Source organism: Oryctolagus cuniculus, chromosome 7 (genome assembly GCF_964237555.1).
Source record: "Oryctolagus cuniculus chromosome 7, mOryCun1.1, whole genome shotgun sequence".
NCBI lineage: Eukaryota > Metazoa > Chordata > Mammalia > Lagomorpha > Leporidae > Oryctolagus > Oryctolagus cuniculus.
Window position 1 is genome coordinate 111,697,964 of NC_091438.1, and position 15,015 is coordinate 111,712,978.

Consider the following 15,015-nt stretch of genomic DNA (forward strand, 5'->3'; position numbering starts at 1 on the left):
TTGTCAACTAATTTGACTCAGTGAATATTCATTGAGCAGCTACCATGTGCAGGAAGCCAGGATCTGCAGAGAATACCAAGGGAAATGCCATGAAATGGTTTGTATCCAATGGGAATTCAGGGCCAAGTTGAGAAGAAAGACGATCAAGCCACTCCAGGCCAGGTTTTAAACCTTCTGGTTTCTCCAGTAAGTGAAGCACAGACTGACAAAGCAGGCTTCAGTAAATGCCTGCTGACCCTGACTACTGTTGAGAACACAAATACCCACAACACAAGGCACATGGAGGACAAGGCAGAGCCAACCACAAAGTGGGAAGGATAATTGCATGGAAACGACAGACCCCTTTCCAGTCACTGGGGAGTCCATAAAGACTTTACAAACAGCCAGGCCCAGAGACGCAGGGGGAAGGACAGAGCCATGCAAGTGGACAGACACCCCTGGAGGGTCAAGTGAGGAGAGCTCAGGGTGAGAAGCGTTCAGGAAACAAACAGCAAGAAATCAATTTTGGTTGGAACTCAGAAAAGCCGGAAGGAGAAAAAGGAGGAAATACGGAGAATCCTCTCTTCTGTGCCTGTTACCCAGCTGGAAAACCCAGGCTGCAAATCTTCTATGCTGTGTGTTAAGCTTGCAGCAGCAGGCACAAAAACTTGGAAGCATCATCTAAAAGTTTTCATGATCCACTGAAATTACTTGTGTGTATGTGTTCTGTTTTAGGGAGGAATCAACAAAGTTTTGCAAATAAAAGATTTTCTTAAACTGAGGGAGGGATAAGTCTGACAACTTGCTATTTGCCCACAGAGGCCTTGATATGAGGGGCTAAAGTCTCCCAGGTTTGTGCTTTGTTTTATGTAGTGGCATCTTCTCTCCAACAAAATTATGATAAGACAGACTTTATTTTCTAAACAAACATGGGGCCCTGCAGAAGCAAAGGAAGCAAGGCTTGCAACACAAAGAGAAAATACTGATAAGCCAGTAAGTGAAAATATTTAACAGTCATTCATAATTGTTTTCAAAATAATATGAGCAAAGCTGTGGACTTAGAGGAAACACCAAGATTGCTGTAATCAGAGTTTCACTTTTCAGTCTTTTGAAAAAGAGATATGGAACCTGTATCCTTGAGTCATAAAACCAGCCTGGGTATCCTAAAGACAGCAGTGCTCTTAAGAAATAGACATGAAAAATAATAAAAACAATAAACATTTTTAAAAAGAAATAGACATGAGAATTTTTCATGGAACACTTTCAAAATCAAGGTCATAAGAATATGTTGGGTGGAAAAAAAACAGAATATGTTGGAGTCCACAATTCCACATAAGACCAGTTTAGGATACTATGTTATTCATTAAGGGGATTTCAAACAAACGAAGGCATATCCAGCTGTTTGTTTAATAAGAATTAATGTATAAATACTTTTCACTTTTATATAATCTTTCTCCATCATAAAAATAAAAAGGCAGCTTGCTGCAGTATTTTTCATATTAAAAACTATTATCTTTCCCTAAATTTATGTAGCTACAGGATATATGCACACAGAGATAGACTGGTTAGGCAGAAGTAGATGTACCTGAAATCAGTTGATTTAGAAAAAACAATGTAAATATAAATCAAATTCCTGCACATCCCCAAAGGCACTAGTTGTTAAAGACCTTAAAACCATATCTGTACTGTGGATTAAAGGCTTTCCTTCCCTCCATCTGTAGGTTCATTTCACAGTTGTATATGGCTGTTAAGGCCCCAATATCTAACATAAATGTCTTTCCCAAACTTGCTTTAAAATGCATACATAAAGTAACCCAGGAACCTCTTAGTGAGAAGCCCTGACTATGTTCCCTACTACCTGTAATCAAACCCCGGATCCACAGGGATTCTGATGATCCTGTATCTGGTCCATCATGTATATGCAAGGTATCAATTGGCATAAACTCTTCATAATCTTATTAAGTGCACATAAAAATCTGTATATGTGGATGGCATCCAATATTACAATTTAAATAACCTTCAGGATTTGAGCTGGGGGGTTTTCCAGGCACACAGAAATCTACTGGAGATAAGGATAAGCTATAACAAGCTTTTGAAAGGTTGGTGATAGAGAAAATGAAATTAAGAGAAAACTAAAAGGACACTAACACCTAAAACTTACAATTGTTTTAATGGATAATAACACTATTTTTTGACTCAAAAAATAACAATAGGATTATTAGTGGCAGATTTGTTCCTTCTACTAGGATCCTTTTTCAAACAATTTCAAATGAATATGTGTGGGATTGATTTTTAAACCCCTGTAAATTCTTAGAGACAATGCAGACTGACTTAATTATAATCAATAAAATCTACAGACATTGATGCAACCCAGCAGAAACACTGCTACCAAAAAGCATTGCATAAAAATCACTCCATGGCTCCCTTTGTACACAACAGTGATATGACCTTAATAAATATTTCATTTCTTTCTGTGAATAACCAAGCATCAAGATAGCAAATTTTAATAGCTACAAAATCATATCATAATGACTACAAAGAATATTCCTCCTTTAGAGAGAAGTAACCTTATTCTGAAGTATGACTTCTAGTCTTCATTTCCAAGATACACTCCAAATCAGCACATATTCATAAATGGGCACACTTATCTTTCCTTTCCACGTACAGATTGATGTATTGCTTAAAGAGGTTTTATGGAGTACTTTTCTCACTACGGCAGCATCAGGAAAGCCATATGGGAAAAGATCTAAGTTCTTCAAGTACAAGAACACTTTCCATCCCCACACAAAGTAAGGGCTCAGTAAACACTTTCAGATGGACTGTCTTCACAGAATAGCCAACACTCACGTCGAGCGACACCCAATACAGGGATTCCCAGGCTTCTTTCATTATAATGAATAGCTCAGAGTTCCCTCCTTTAAGCAGTTTGGATGAGGTCTTTCCAAGTACATTATCAGATATTTACCCACATTCAAGTCTATCTGGTATTTTTTTCTCCTGACTTGCTCAGTGTGGGTGGATCTTCTGACACAGGGGAGAGAACTTAACAACAGAAAAGGAGCTGGGTTCAACCCTCAACTCCAAACTGCACTGACTCCACACTTTAGGCAAGTCACATTCTGCAGACAGTGTCCTCATCAAGAAAACAGGGGTAAGAGTATCTCATGTGTACGACTGTTATGAAGACAAAAGATTCCAACATTATGCACCTGGCATCGTATCTCTCAGGGTCTAGGTATATACCATACAGAAATACACTGTATTTTTCCAATGCATAAAAGTTCCCCTCTTCTTTTTTTCCTTGTCTCTATCAAAGCAAAGCAATAATTACAAGTCTGCTATAAAGGAGGTTTTGATACATGATGTGGACAATACTCTTATTTTTAAACCTAAATAGATTTGGAGTAGACTGACTTACATATCTATTTACCCCCTTAACTAATTCTAAAAGATTGTCTAAGCATAGTTTCCCTGATAAAAAAAGTCTTGCCTCTTATCCTACAGCTTAAATATTTAATTATCCTAGTGTTATTAGAGATTTCACTAACTTGCTGAGCCTGACAAACTGATTATGTATTGGAATTCTACGTTGTAAAAGTTTCCATGCTTCAAGGTATTCAGTAGGCGGCTGACTCACAGACCTAACCTCTCTGGTACACAACTAGATTGAGGAGGAACCCTTCAGAGTGTGTGGAGTTCATTTTTTCAATTCATTTTTAGATCACTAAAACCCCAATTTACAACCCAGAGAAGAAATGATCAAGATCGAATTGGCAGAAATATTTTCTCTCAATTTATCTACCTATGGTGGCTTCTTGAATTTGTCAAGGACATTCGAGAACAGCTAGCTCAGCAGTAAGGTGCAGAGAGGTGTAAGCAAAAATATCACACATGACTCGACGTGCAAGAATCACAGAGATTCTGCTCTCCTTTAGAGCACTCTTGGTTGTGACTGAGTCTTCAAATTTCCTCATTCTTGACTTGAATTAACTAAACGTATACTTGGATTGATAACAGCTCAACTATATATTTACATTTAAAATATGCTTTTAATCAGCTTAAAACTGTGCACTGTGGAAGAATTTTCCCCATGTTTGAATTAAATATACAAATAAATAAAAACACAGAAAAGATTTCTTTCCAACAAAGGTGATCAAAATTATCTGGCAATGATTGACAAAACATATATCTATTTTAGAAGAAAAACAAAGTATAATCTAGCCATAGTTAAAATTATTTATAAGGATAGAGTAATTTAAATATTCTATTTTAATACAGCAGTACAGAAATAACATTAAATGCTATTTTATTTTCTAACCCCATCTACTGAAACTATAAATAAAGTTGTCTAAGAAATAAACTTACATCATGTTCCATCAACAGTTTGTTCATTGCTGACAATGACCAACCACACAGAATGCAGTCATTTAACTTTTCTTTTTAAAAAAAATACAGGGAGAGACAGGCGGTCAGACAGCGAATGAGCTCCTATCTGCTGGTTCCCTCCCCCAGTGCTTGGCCACAGCTGGGTAAGGCAGAAGCCACAGGCCCAGAAGTCAATGCATATCTCCCACATAAGTGGCCATCACTTGCTGCCTGTCATGGTATACATTAGCAAGAAACTGGGTTGGAAGCACAGGCAGGACTGGAACTCAAGCACTCCTATCTGGTGTGTGGGAGTCCCAAGCAGCGTCTTAGCCGCTGCACAGAATGCCCATCCTTGCAAAACTACTTAGTGAGCTAAAAAAAGTGAAGCACGGGCTTCTTCACCTCCCCAGTCCAAAGGATACTTTACAGTCCTCAAAGGTGGAGAGGCTGACGGGGACTGGAGGTAGCAGGGCTGCCAGGCTCTGCGGCTGCACTTCCTTTGATTCGGTTGCTAAGGCAGACTGGCACTGGTAACTGGTAAAGACAGCAGCCGCTTGCAGTGGTGCCCTCACGGCCGCCTGCCACAGACACTGCAAAAGTGGACACTCACCTTCCCAGATTTTCCCGCAACCAGAACGACCCAGTTTTGGCCAGTAAAATCATACAGGGATCTCTCCCGTGTCATTCCTGAAGAAGTTTTCCCTTTCCTGATAAATGGAATAAATTCAGACTGAAGATGGTATTGATGGTGCTCTCCGCCATCAGCCTGCCTTGAACAAACGTCCATATGGCAATCATAAAATGGCAAACATCACAGGCGAAAAAAAAGGTCAAGAAACAATGCATGTTGGAAGAGAAAAAAGGAAAGTGCCTCACTTCTTGTACAGTGAGCAAATAAAGCAGCACTAGCTATTACCTCTGGATACACTGTGATGTAAGAAAAATACATCTTTCTTTAGACCATTATTAAACTATGGATTTTGTTTCTTGCAGACATTCCCAAGATACAGCTGTACTTACTCAAAACATCTTATGATCCATATAAAAATCTAGATTGCCAGATTCTTAGGGGAAGGAAAAAAAAAAGGCAAAAACTGGCAACACCATACCCAGGCTCTGACACAGCCTCAACTGGCTACAACTAAGGGTCTTCATGATATCGCCTTTGAACCGGACATTGGCTCTCCATGTCCACAGCCCATTTCTTTAGTTATATCCCTAGCTGCTTCAAACATTTGGATTTGAGAGTCCAGCATACAAAAATATACTATGAGCTATAAAAACAAAGCACCATTTTTTTTTTTTTTGACAGGCAGAGTGGACAGTGAGAGAGAGAGACAGAGAGAAAGGTCTTCCTTTGCCATTGGTTCACCTCTCAATGGCTGCTGCAGCTGGCGCACCACACCGATCCGAAGCCAGGAGTCAGGTGCTTCTCCTGGTCTCCCATGAGGGTGCAGGGCCCAAGCACTTGGGCCATCCTCCACTGCACTCCCAGGCCACAGCAGAGAGCTGGACTGGAAGAGGAGCAACCAGGACAGAATCCGGTACCCTGACCGGGACTAGAACCCAGTGTACCGGTGCCACAGGCGGAGGATTAGCCTATTGAGCCATGGCACCGGCCTAAAACAATGCACCATTAAAACCGACAAAATATTTTATTTTTGATAGTTAGAATCCAGGTATATTACATAGAGTCATGGTCTCCCTTATGAAAGTGTGTTTTCTTTTTCTGATTACTATTTTTTCAACAGACATATAAATTTTGCTTTCACTTCTATAATTTTGTTTTAACTTCTATCACAGAACTATACCATGAGAATGATAATTCCATGTCCTTCCAAAGAACAATGCAATACTAATTAGGACTCAAGACAATATGATGGTGATAATAATATCTTCTGATGATTAGGACTACAAAGTTAGAGGCAATATACTAAATGCTTTACGAATAGTATGACACTTACTTCTTAAAAAAAAAAAAAAAAAAAGGTGAGGCAGGCACTGTACCACAGCAGGGTAAGCTGCTGCTTGGGACAACTATATCCCACCCCTGCTTCCCATCCAGCTTCCTGCTAACATGCACCCTGGAAGGCGGCATATGATGCCTCAAGTACTGAGGTCTCTGTCACCCACATGGGAGACCTAGATGGAGTGCACTCCTGGCCTCAGCCTGGCCCTGCTCTGCCTGCTGCAGGCATTTGGGGGAGTAAACCAGCAGAAGGAAACCTTTTTTTTTTCCCCTTCTCCCTCCTTCTTTCTCTGTAGTTCTGTTTTTGAAATAAATAAATAAATAAATAAATATTTTAAAGACCAATTAGGTATGTCTGTTTCCTTTGCATTAAAAATAAAGTGAGTCTTAGAGAAAGGAAGTGATCCAAAGGCACATGGCTGAGAACTACACAGAAAATGAGAACCTACGTGTTCCTGACTCTAAGACACTTAACTCTTAAGCAGGTTACACAGCTTCCCAAGAAGAGTCCAGAAATAACTGGAGTTTTCTGAGAAATATTCCAGAAACTGTCTCATATCCTACATCTTATTCCTATGTAACTACATCCTAATATGAATATTATGTCCAATATTTGATTTTTAATTTCCATTAGTGTAAGTCTTGATTCCGGTATAGGATTTTTTTCAAAAGGCACTTCCTTCTTAAGTGTAACTGACCTGATACAGTAAATTCTTGAGATTCAAAAGTGACTCATTTCCAAAGCTCCACACATTAGCAGCTGGTATTATTCAATCTGAGATTTAAATTTATAATGTACTCTTGATAATGTACTCTCAATACATTTTTCACTTCTCTATCTCTTGAATGACACAAGATAAAAGATCTTTAAGGTATAAATATTTTATATAAACTTTCACTCTGTTTTTCCTCAGCCATTTTCCATTTGCAAACACTAGACATCATGCAAGAGGAAAAAAAAGGTTGAAAGAGTTTTATGGATTATGTTGGGGGTGCTGGGAACTGCTTATACATTCTGCTGTGGCAGCAGACACCACAGCTCTGGGCCTAACAGCCCTTGCTGGCTAATCAGAATGTTCCACCCTAAGTGGGGTCTGATTCAAAGTCTAGCTTTTCCATAGGGCGGATATTAGCCTGGAAGGGAACGAGCTTCCCATGGCATCTGCAGTGCTAAAAACTAGGTTTGTACAGTACATTGGCAATGCCCATAGAACCCAATCCTGGGATACCTCAGTCAGCCCAATATAAGGACCCAGCCACCCCATCAGCTATGGGATGGAATTACAGAGGCCTGTTGGAACCCAGAAGGCCCTGAATTGGCCTTTCACTTACGGCAATTGTTTGCTTGCTTTTTTTTTTTTTTTTTAAGATTTTATGGGACTGGCATTGTGTTGTAGACAGTTAAGTAGCTGCCTGCAATGCCAGCATCCCATATGGGTGCCAATTCAAATCCCAGCTGCTCTACCTCCCATCCAGCTCCTGGATAATGTGCCTGGAAAAGCATCATAAGATGCCCAAGTGCTTGGGTCCCTGCATCTATGTGGGAGACCCAGGTAGAGCCCCTGGCTCCTGGCTTTGGCCTACCTCAACCCTGGCCTTTGTGACCATTTGGGAAGTGAACCAACAGATGGAGGATCTCTGTGTGTGTGTGTGTGTGTGTGTGTGTCTGTAAGTGTCTGTGTGTCTGTGTATGTGTGTTGTATAATTTTGCCTTTCAAATAAAATAAATAAATCTTTAAGAACAAAATATTTATTCATTTGAAAGGCTCATATGGGATGCTGGTGTCACAGGTGGTTTTACCTGCTATGCCACAATGTCAGCTCCAAGAAATTTATTTCTTAACTCTGAGTCTTTCTTTTCACATTTGAAAAGTGAAGAAGGTAACCCAGCAAAAGCTTCCAAATGATCTGCACATATTCCCCCGGGGTCTTGCTGTTCAGTACCTGGTCAGTCCTGCACACAACACCTCAAGAGCTTATTCAAAATGCAGAGTCTCAGACCCCACCCCAGACATACAGAATCAGGATCTGCAGCTGAGTCCTTTCCCAAGGGGACCACTCCACCTATGGCTTCTTCTGGGGAAAGATGACAGGGTCGGTACCACCACATTTTTTAAACCTAACAGAGAGATCTATATATCCATAGATACATAAGAGATGCAGCCTACAGCATTCTCAGTTTACATATGTATGTATAGTGTCAGAACCACTGGTTGTGAAGACAAGATTCCTGTTTATAAAATATTTGAAACTACTAAGTAAAATGATGTATAATGTCCCTTGTAGCTGTAGAAGTCCATGACTTTATGAATTTGTAAACAACTCACATTTTTTAAGTACTTGTTTTCCTACACTGACTCCTTTGGAGAAAAATCCATAATTTGTTACAAAATCCTTCTATACAAAACACAACTTCATCTTTTTCCTAGAGATCTTATTAAGAACACAAGATTGGGGCTGGTGCTGTGGAGTAAAGCTGCCACCTGCAGTGCTGGCATCCCATATGGGTGTCGGTTTGAGACCCAGCTGCTCCACTTCCGATCCAGCTGTCTGCTATGGCCTGGGAAAGCAGTGGAAGATGGCTCAAGTCCTTGAGTCCCTACACCCATGTGGGAGACCCAGAAGAAGCTCCTAGTTCCTGGCTTCAGACTGGCGCAGCAGATGGAAGACCTCTCTCTCTTCTCTCTCTCTCTCTCTCTCTGCCTCTGCCTCTCTGTGACTCTACCTTTCAAATAATAAATAAATAAATCTTTTAAAAAAACACACAAGATACTGTAAAGTGTTACAATGCAGTGAACAACTACAGAAATATTTAGGAACACAAGTATATAGGATGTGTGTGCATGTATATAAATGTATAAATATAAGTATACCATATATGTGTGTGCATGTGTGTGTGTGCACAGATACACATACCTATGTAGGCATGTGTGTGCACACATATGAGGATAATTTTAAAAGTTCATGGCAAATGGAACTAAAAGATGTTTATTTTTATGCAAATAGTCTTTGGAATCCATGTATACAAGGGGTCTTGAAAAAGCTTATGAAAAAATTACATATAGATTTCAAAATTACTTTACACCAACATAAACTCATCTTGTAATCCGTTTTCCGTGAACGTTCTGAAGCACCCTGGTAGAGGCAAGCATTTGGTCTAGCAGTTAGGAAGTCTACAGCCCATGTGAGAGTGCCTGGGTTTGAGTCCAGGATCAAGCTCCAACTCCAGTTCTTGCTAAGACATAACTTCAAGGGGGTCAGGTAATGGCTCAAACACTTGGGCCCCCGCCACCTACGTAGGAGACCCAGACTGTGTCCCCGGCTCCTGACTTCATCCTGGCCCAGCCCTGGCAGTTGCAGGCATTTGGGGACTAAACCAGCAGATGGGAGATCTGTCTCAACCTCTCTCTCTCTCAACCTTTCAAATAAATAAGTAAACAAATGAAATGTTTTTATAAGCACCCGCATAAGTACACACACACACACACACACACACACACACAGAATGCAGAGTGAGAGAAGACCTTGGGCTACCATCCTCCTTCCCCCTCCCCGGAATGTGTCTTCATGTCTCCTCACCGCTGTTGGGCAGACAGCTAACACCTCCTGTTTGTTTCTACTTTCCGGATCCAAGCAGCTGTCTACTAAGACCCTATCTGCTCTTTGGAATGAGAAATCAGGCTTGCATCTAGAATGGGAGTTGTTAGACCTCATTGAAGGTCTCTTCTGTGTGTAAGGATCGTGTGCTTCAGTGCTTGAACTTGATAAAAATCTAATTGGACACTGGAGGCTGGGCATGCTTTTTTCCTGGTTTTCCAAAGTAATCTCAAATCTAAAAACAAAAAAAAACAAAGCTGCAGGGACATGAGGTCCAACTATAAATGACTAAGAAAAACACATTTTACTTCTTCCCTTCTCATCTCACACCAATGCAAATAGATTGTTGAGAACCCTGAAAAGTCTGAAAAATGTGAGCTGCTATTGTGTCAAAATGGCAGCCATGAGGGACAGGAAGAAGGTACACAGCAGAACAGAAGGGAACCTCGTAGTGTGCAGAGCCACACATGCTCGGCAACCCCCACGCTGCACAAGCTAGAAGGGATAGATGGATGCAGTTAGAATCCATTCTGAGCTCCAGAGAGGTGAGGCATAGCCCTGGTTCAGTCCTTCTCATCACACATTCAATGCAACAGTCGAAGAACCTGCAGCTTGATCAATTTGGAAAATTGTTTACATTGATCACTTTAAGGACTAGTTGTTTTCTACACTTTTCCCCCAATTCTCTTACCTGTGAAACACGAGAGTCTAAATAGATCACAACAAACAGGCATTGCCTTGGCTAAGCCTGTAAAAAAAAAGCCTAAGTATCCTATTTCAGAGTTGGATAACACATCAGAGTAGTTCTCAAAATCTAGCATCCATGGAATCACCTGAAGGACCCTAACCCCAGGCTGATGCATCCTGTCCAGGACAGGGCTGGCAATCGGCACGTCCAGCAAGTGTCCAAGTGAAGGATCACACTTTGGGAAGCACTAACCTAGGTCAAGCTTTTATCTTACAAATGAGATAAGAGGGGACCAGAGGGTGAAATGATTCAGTCAAAGCCTCCGAACGGGTGCTAGGGAAACAGGGATTCTTCTCTCTCTCTCCCTCTCTCTCTCTCTCCCATCACAGAACAGCTCACACATATTTGATGAAAGGTATCCAAGGAATGCCTTTATCTATAAACAAAGATCCGCGCTGCTTTATACTTATGTAGCATTTAAAAATTTCATCTGCATTATCTAATTTAACTCTCATATCAACCAGATGAGGTAAGCAGAGCAAAGATTAGCATCCCTATTTTAGAGACTTCCTAGTCTCTAAATTGAGATGCAGAGTTGTTAAACAGGATATTCAAAGCCACCAAGTTACCAACATGGGCTAGCAGATCCCTGTTCTTCAGGGTGTGGACTGAGGTCTACTGAATTGGAGACTCTGCAGTTTAACAAGAGCCCCAAGCTGATTCATACACACATTCAAGTATGAACACACTGGTATAGAAAGGTGAAGAAACCAGGTCAGCCAGCTCCAAGATCAGTGTTTCTTCTCCCCTCCGTTTCCCCTTACTCAATGAAGCTACTGGTCAAGGCCATACTGTGATGTTTTCCAATAAGGCCTAATTAAGCAGTTGGTGCTCACCAGGTAAAGGACACTTAAGAGTATTTTGCCCTTAAAAATATTATACTAGGTTAAATTACCTTTATTACCAGTCTTGGTGATGCCTCTGTAGTCATTTTCTTGACTGATGTATAGACCCCTATGAAATGAATCCTCTGAGAAGATGGAAAAAAAAAAAAAAAACAAGACAGTGATCAATGGATTCAATTAGTTACAGTATAATTCTACCAAGATGAAAAAAGATGAGGATGCAGTACAACTCCTCCAGGGTGGCTAGAATACCTTCCCCAGGAAAGTGCACCACTTCTCTCCCACATTCTTCAGCTACTCAGTTTACGAAAGCACAAAACAGCTGCTCCTAAGACACCTGGGAAAATAACCACAATAAGCACAAGGCCCCTCACAACTGGGAGTATTTAAAGATGGTTTCAATGGTCCAGGAAAGATGACAACTGCATTTCTTCACATACAGGAAGTTTTATACAGGCCAATTTCTCTAATGACGGCAAATAAACCCCTCTCGCGACACAGAGTCAACCAAGAATTAACTCTGTGGTTACTCTAAGACCACAGTTTTGAAACATGGACCTGGGATTTTTCCTTCAACTTTTCAAATCAGTTCCCTCTATGCAGAGTCTTTATTACACAGAAACCAGAATGCTGATACAATGCACTTGTGAAAAGCTGATTAATTCAGCATGGCAAAATGTAAATTCAAATGATTTCTTTTAAAATATATTAATCCTAGGCGTTTGAGTGGGTAAACATAAATACAAACACACAGGGGTTTTCTGTTGTTGTGGGTGATAATTTCAGAGTTGCTTTGTGCAAACACATGATTAGTTAATCAGGGTAGTAAGATTCTAATCGTTAAAATTAATGCTAAGGACACAGAAACAACCATCTATAATACCTGGGTAGATCAGTACATTAAATAAAATCCCCCACATTGCAAATATTTGTATGTAAGAAAGATGTACATCTATTAAAAGGGAGGTGTTTTCCTAGTTTAAAAATAATGTGGTTAATTAATAAAGCTGATGAGTGATTAATGGAATTCAAAATCTTAATCTTATTATTTTCAAAGAAGGCTTTTCTGCCACAAGCCAATCGTCTCCGTTTGCTTAAGAACAATAAAATCTGATTGAGTATGATCTACCTACTCTATCTGAGATAATTTGGCATGGGCATACCTTTAATTCTCCTTGTATTTCTTTATAAGATGCACAAAGCTGTTAGTGGTTTATCCCTCTGAAACCTGGGGATTCATGTAAATAACTTTTAACAGTGGGATCGCACATAACAATTTACAGAGCGCTGTGGCATAATGCAATTCAAAGTTGTGCTTGATTTAAAATGTTTAAAGTCCGACCACAGTGTCAGTCTGCCCAGAGAAGTCTCTTATAAAAGTTTTCACACTCTGTTGGGTTAAGAGACAGTGGGTATTAATCCTATGGCTTCCACGCCAAGCTTCCTTTTTGTGGTCAGCAGAGAAGCTATGTGGTTGGTCTAAGGGAGTTCAAAGTCTTTTTTCTGTGTTAAAACAAGGGAAAGTGGGCCGGTTACAGAGTAAAAGAAAAACCACAGCCAGCTCACTCTGCTGTAGCTTTTCCCTTAAATGTGGCCTAGAGCTATTCTGCTTTCCAAAAAAAGGTTTAATTTAAACCATACACAGTGCTGCAGGCTGCCACGTTTCCAAACTCAACATTCCTTTCTAATCTGTGCACTTCAGAACCAACACACTCTGTTTCCAATGGTACTCAGACGAGCTTTAATAAATAAAATATCACTGCCCATCCATTACTTAATTTGATAATAATACGCCCTTTTTTCCCCCTTCCTCTATTGACGTTATTCTAAGTGCTTATTCGAGTGTGTAGAACTGTTGTAAACATCACCTCTAAAAAAAAAAAAAATCAGTTCTCTTCTCTTTTGGGGGAGTGGAGAGAAGGAAAGAAGGAGCCAGAGTGTAAGGAAATCTTTGAGTGTTAGCAAGTGGTTCAGAGCTCAGGAAAGCCAGCACTTTGTAAAGAGGCTGCACGTGGCCAAAAGGGCTGCTTATCTTTATGCTAAAAACAAAAACAAATTTCTGTTTGTCTTTTCCTTGGATTTGACTCCAGAACCTAGGCTGTCATTCAAAATACCAAAAGGGAAGACGGCAGTCAGCCTCGCTCCCAGCTACAGAACAGCCGCACTGCCCACACCGGTCTCTCCGGCCAGCAGTGCGGCTGGTGCAGCTCACCACACTGGCCGGAGTGAGCAGGCTGAATACGCCCCAGTTGGGGAGCTTTAATTTTTTGCCTCAGTGTATTCACTTGCATGTTCATTAAGAACTCCAACCCCAGCAGGCAGTCCGGCACAGGGTTTTCTATGTGAGTTACCATGCTCTATTATACATGACACTTGTCAATTAAAGAGGAAACCCTTTTAAAGCAAACTGAAGTTAAGCTGGTACTTTCTTCAACATCTGATTTACCGCTGCTGTTATCGTCCAAAAGGAAGTTTGTTTTAGAACAATGATAGCAGTAGTAATCCTCCGATTTCAGTAGTGAAGGATTTAAACACATTCAGGGCACTGGGGACCAGTCAAAAGCTTTCTTTCAACAGAACTATGTATTTTCAGTCGTAAAAGGGAGGTCCTACTGATGGGATAACTGCCAAGATTGGACAATTTTTCAGCCTAACAGTTTAGAGAATATCATTTTAAACTACCTGGTATAATACAAATGTGGCACAATAGATCAATGCAATGAATTCTCTATAGTCAGTAAAATGCTCTCCCAAATAATGGAATCCATTAATAATGATTACTGCCCTGGTGCCTCTGCCACAAAAGGAGTGCCCAATGCTACATCTCAATGCTCGCTAATAAATACATACAAGTCCCACAGCAAGAACATGGTCATAACACGGCAAATGAGTGCAGATTCCAGTGAGAGCGTAAGGTAAAAAGTCTTCAGGTCGGACAGTCCCTGCTCAAAGCTTCTTTGCCCAGTAACACTCTTTCCTTATCTGTAAAACCAGGCTTAGTGGGGATCACTTCCCAGGCCCCCTGCAGCTCTTTGTGAGTTTAAAGTTTTCTTCAAGGTTTTAAACTTTTTCATTTGTTTTTGACTTTCCATTGACTTATTTATTTTGAGAGGCAGAGAGACACTGAGAGAGATGGAGCTCCTATGCACTGGCTTTCTCCCCAAATGCCCACAACTGCCAAGCCAGGAACACAATCCAGGTCTCACACGTGGGGAGCAGAATTCAATTACTTGCGCCATCTGCCTGCCTTCCAGGACTGCACTGGCAGGAAGTTAGGAGCAGGAGCTAAGAGTCAAACCTAGGTACTCTGATGAGGGAAGTGGGCATCTTAACCATGAGGCTAAAGCCCACTCCAGTGGTTTTAATTCTTAATGATTTTTAAGATAAGCGCACTGATAACAATTAACACCATTACAGGCCCATGAAACTTTAGCAATCAAAGTTTAACTTAGATTCATCTAGAGGGAAAATAAAATGTAAAAGGGAAAATTTCAACTTCAGATTTTACA

General features: G+C 40.5%; 1 protein-coding gene across 19 annotated transcripts in view; it reads right to left on the reverse strand.

The window, feature by feature from the left end:
• The window catches only part of NFIA (nuclear factor I A), a 601,241-nt gene that overhangs the window by 308,222 nt on the left and 278,004 nt on the right, over positions 1 to 15,015 (reverse strand). For 9 of the 19 annotated variants that reach the window (XM_070078402.1, XM_051857695.2, XM_070078406.1 and 6 more), the window contains exon 3: positions 11,557 to 11,631. The exons of the other annotated variants lie outside the window; for them this stretch is intronic. In XM_070078402.1, the coding sequence (XP_069934503.1) occupies positions 11,557 to 11,631 (75 nt within the window). The remainder of the gene's footprint in view (positions 1 to 11,556; positions 11,632 to 15,015) is intronic. 19 annotated transcript variants of the gene reach the window in all.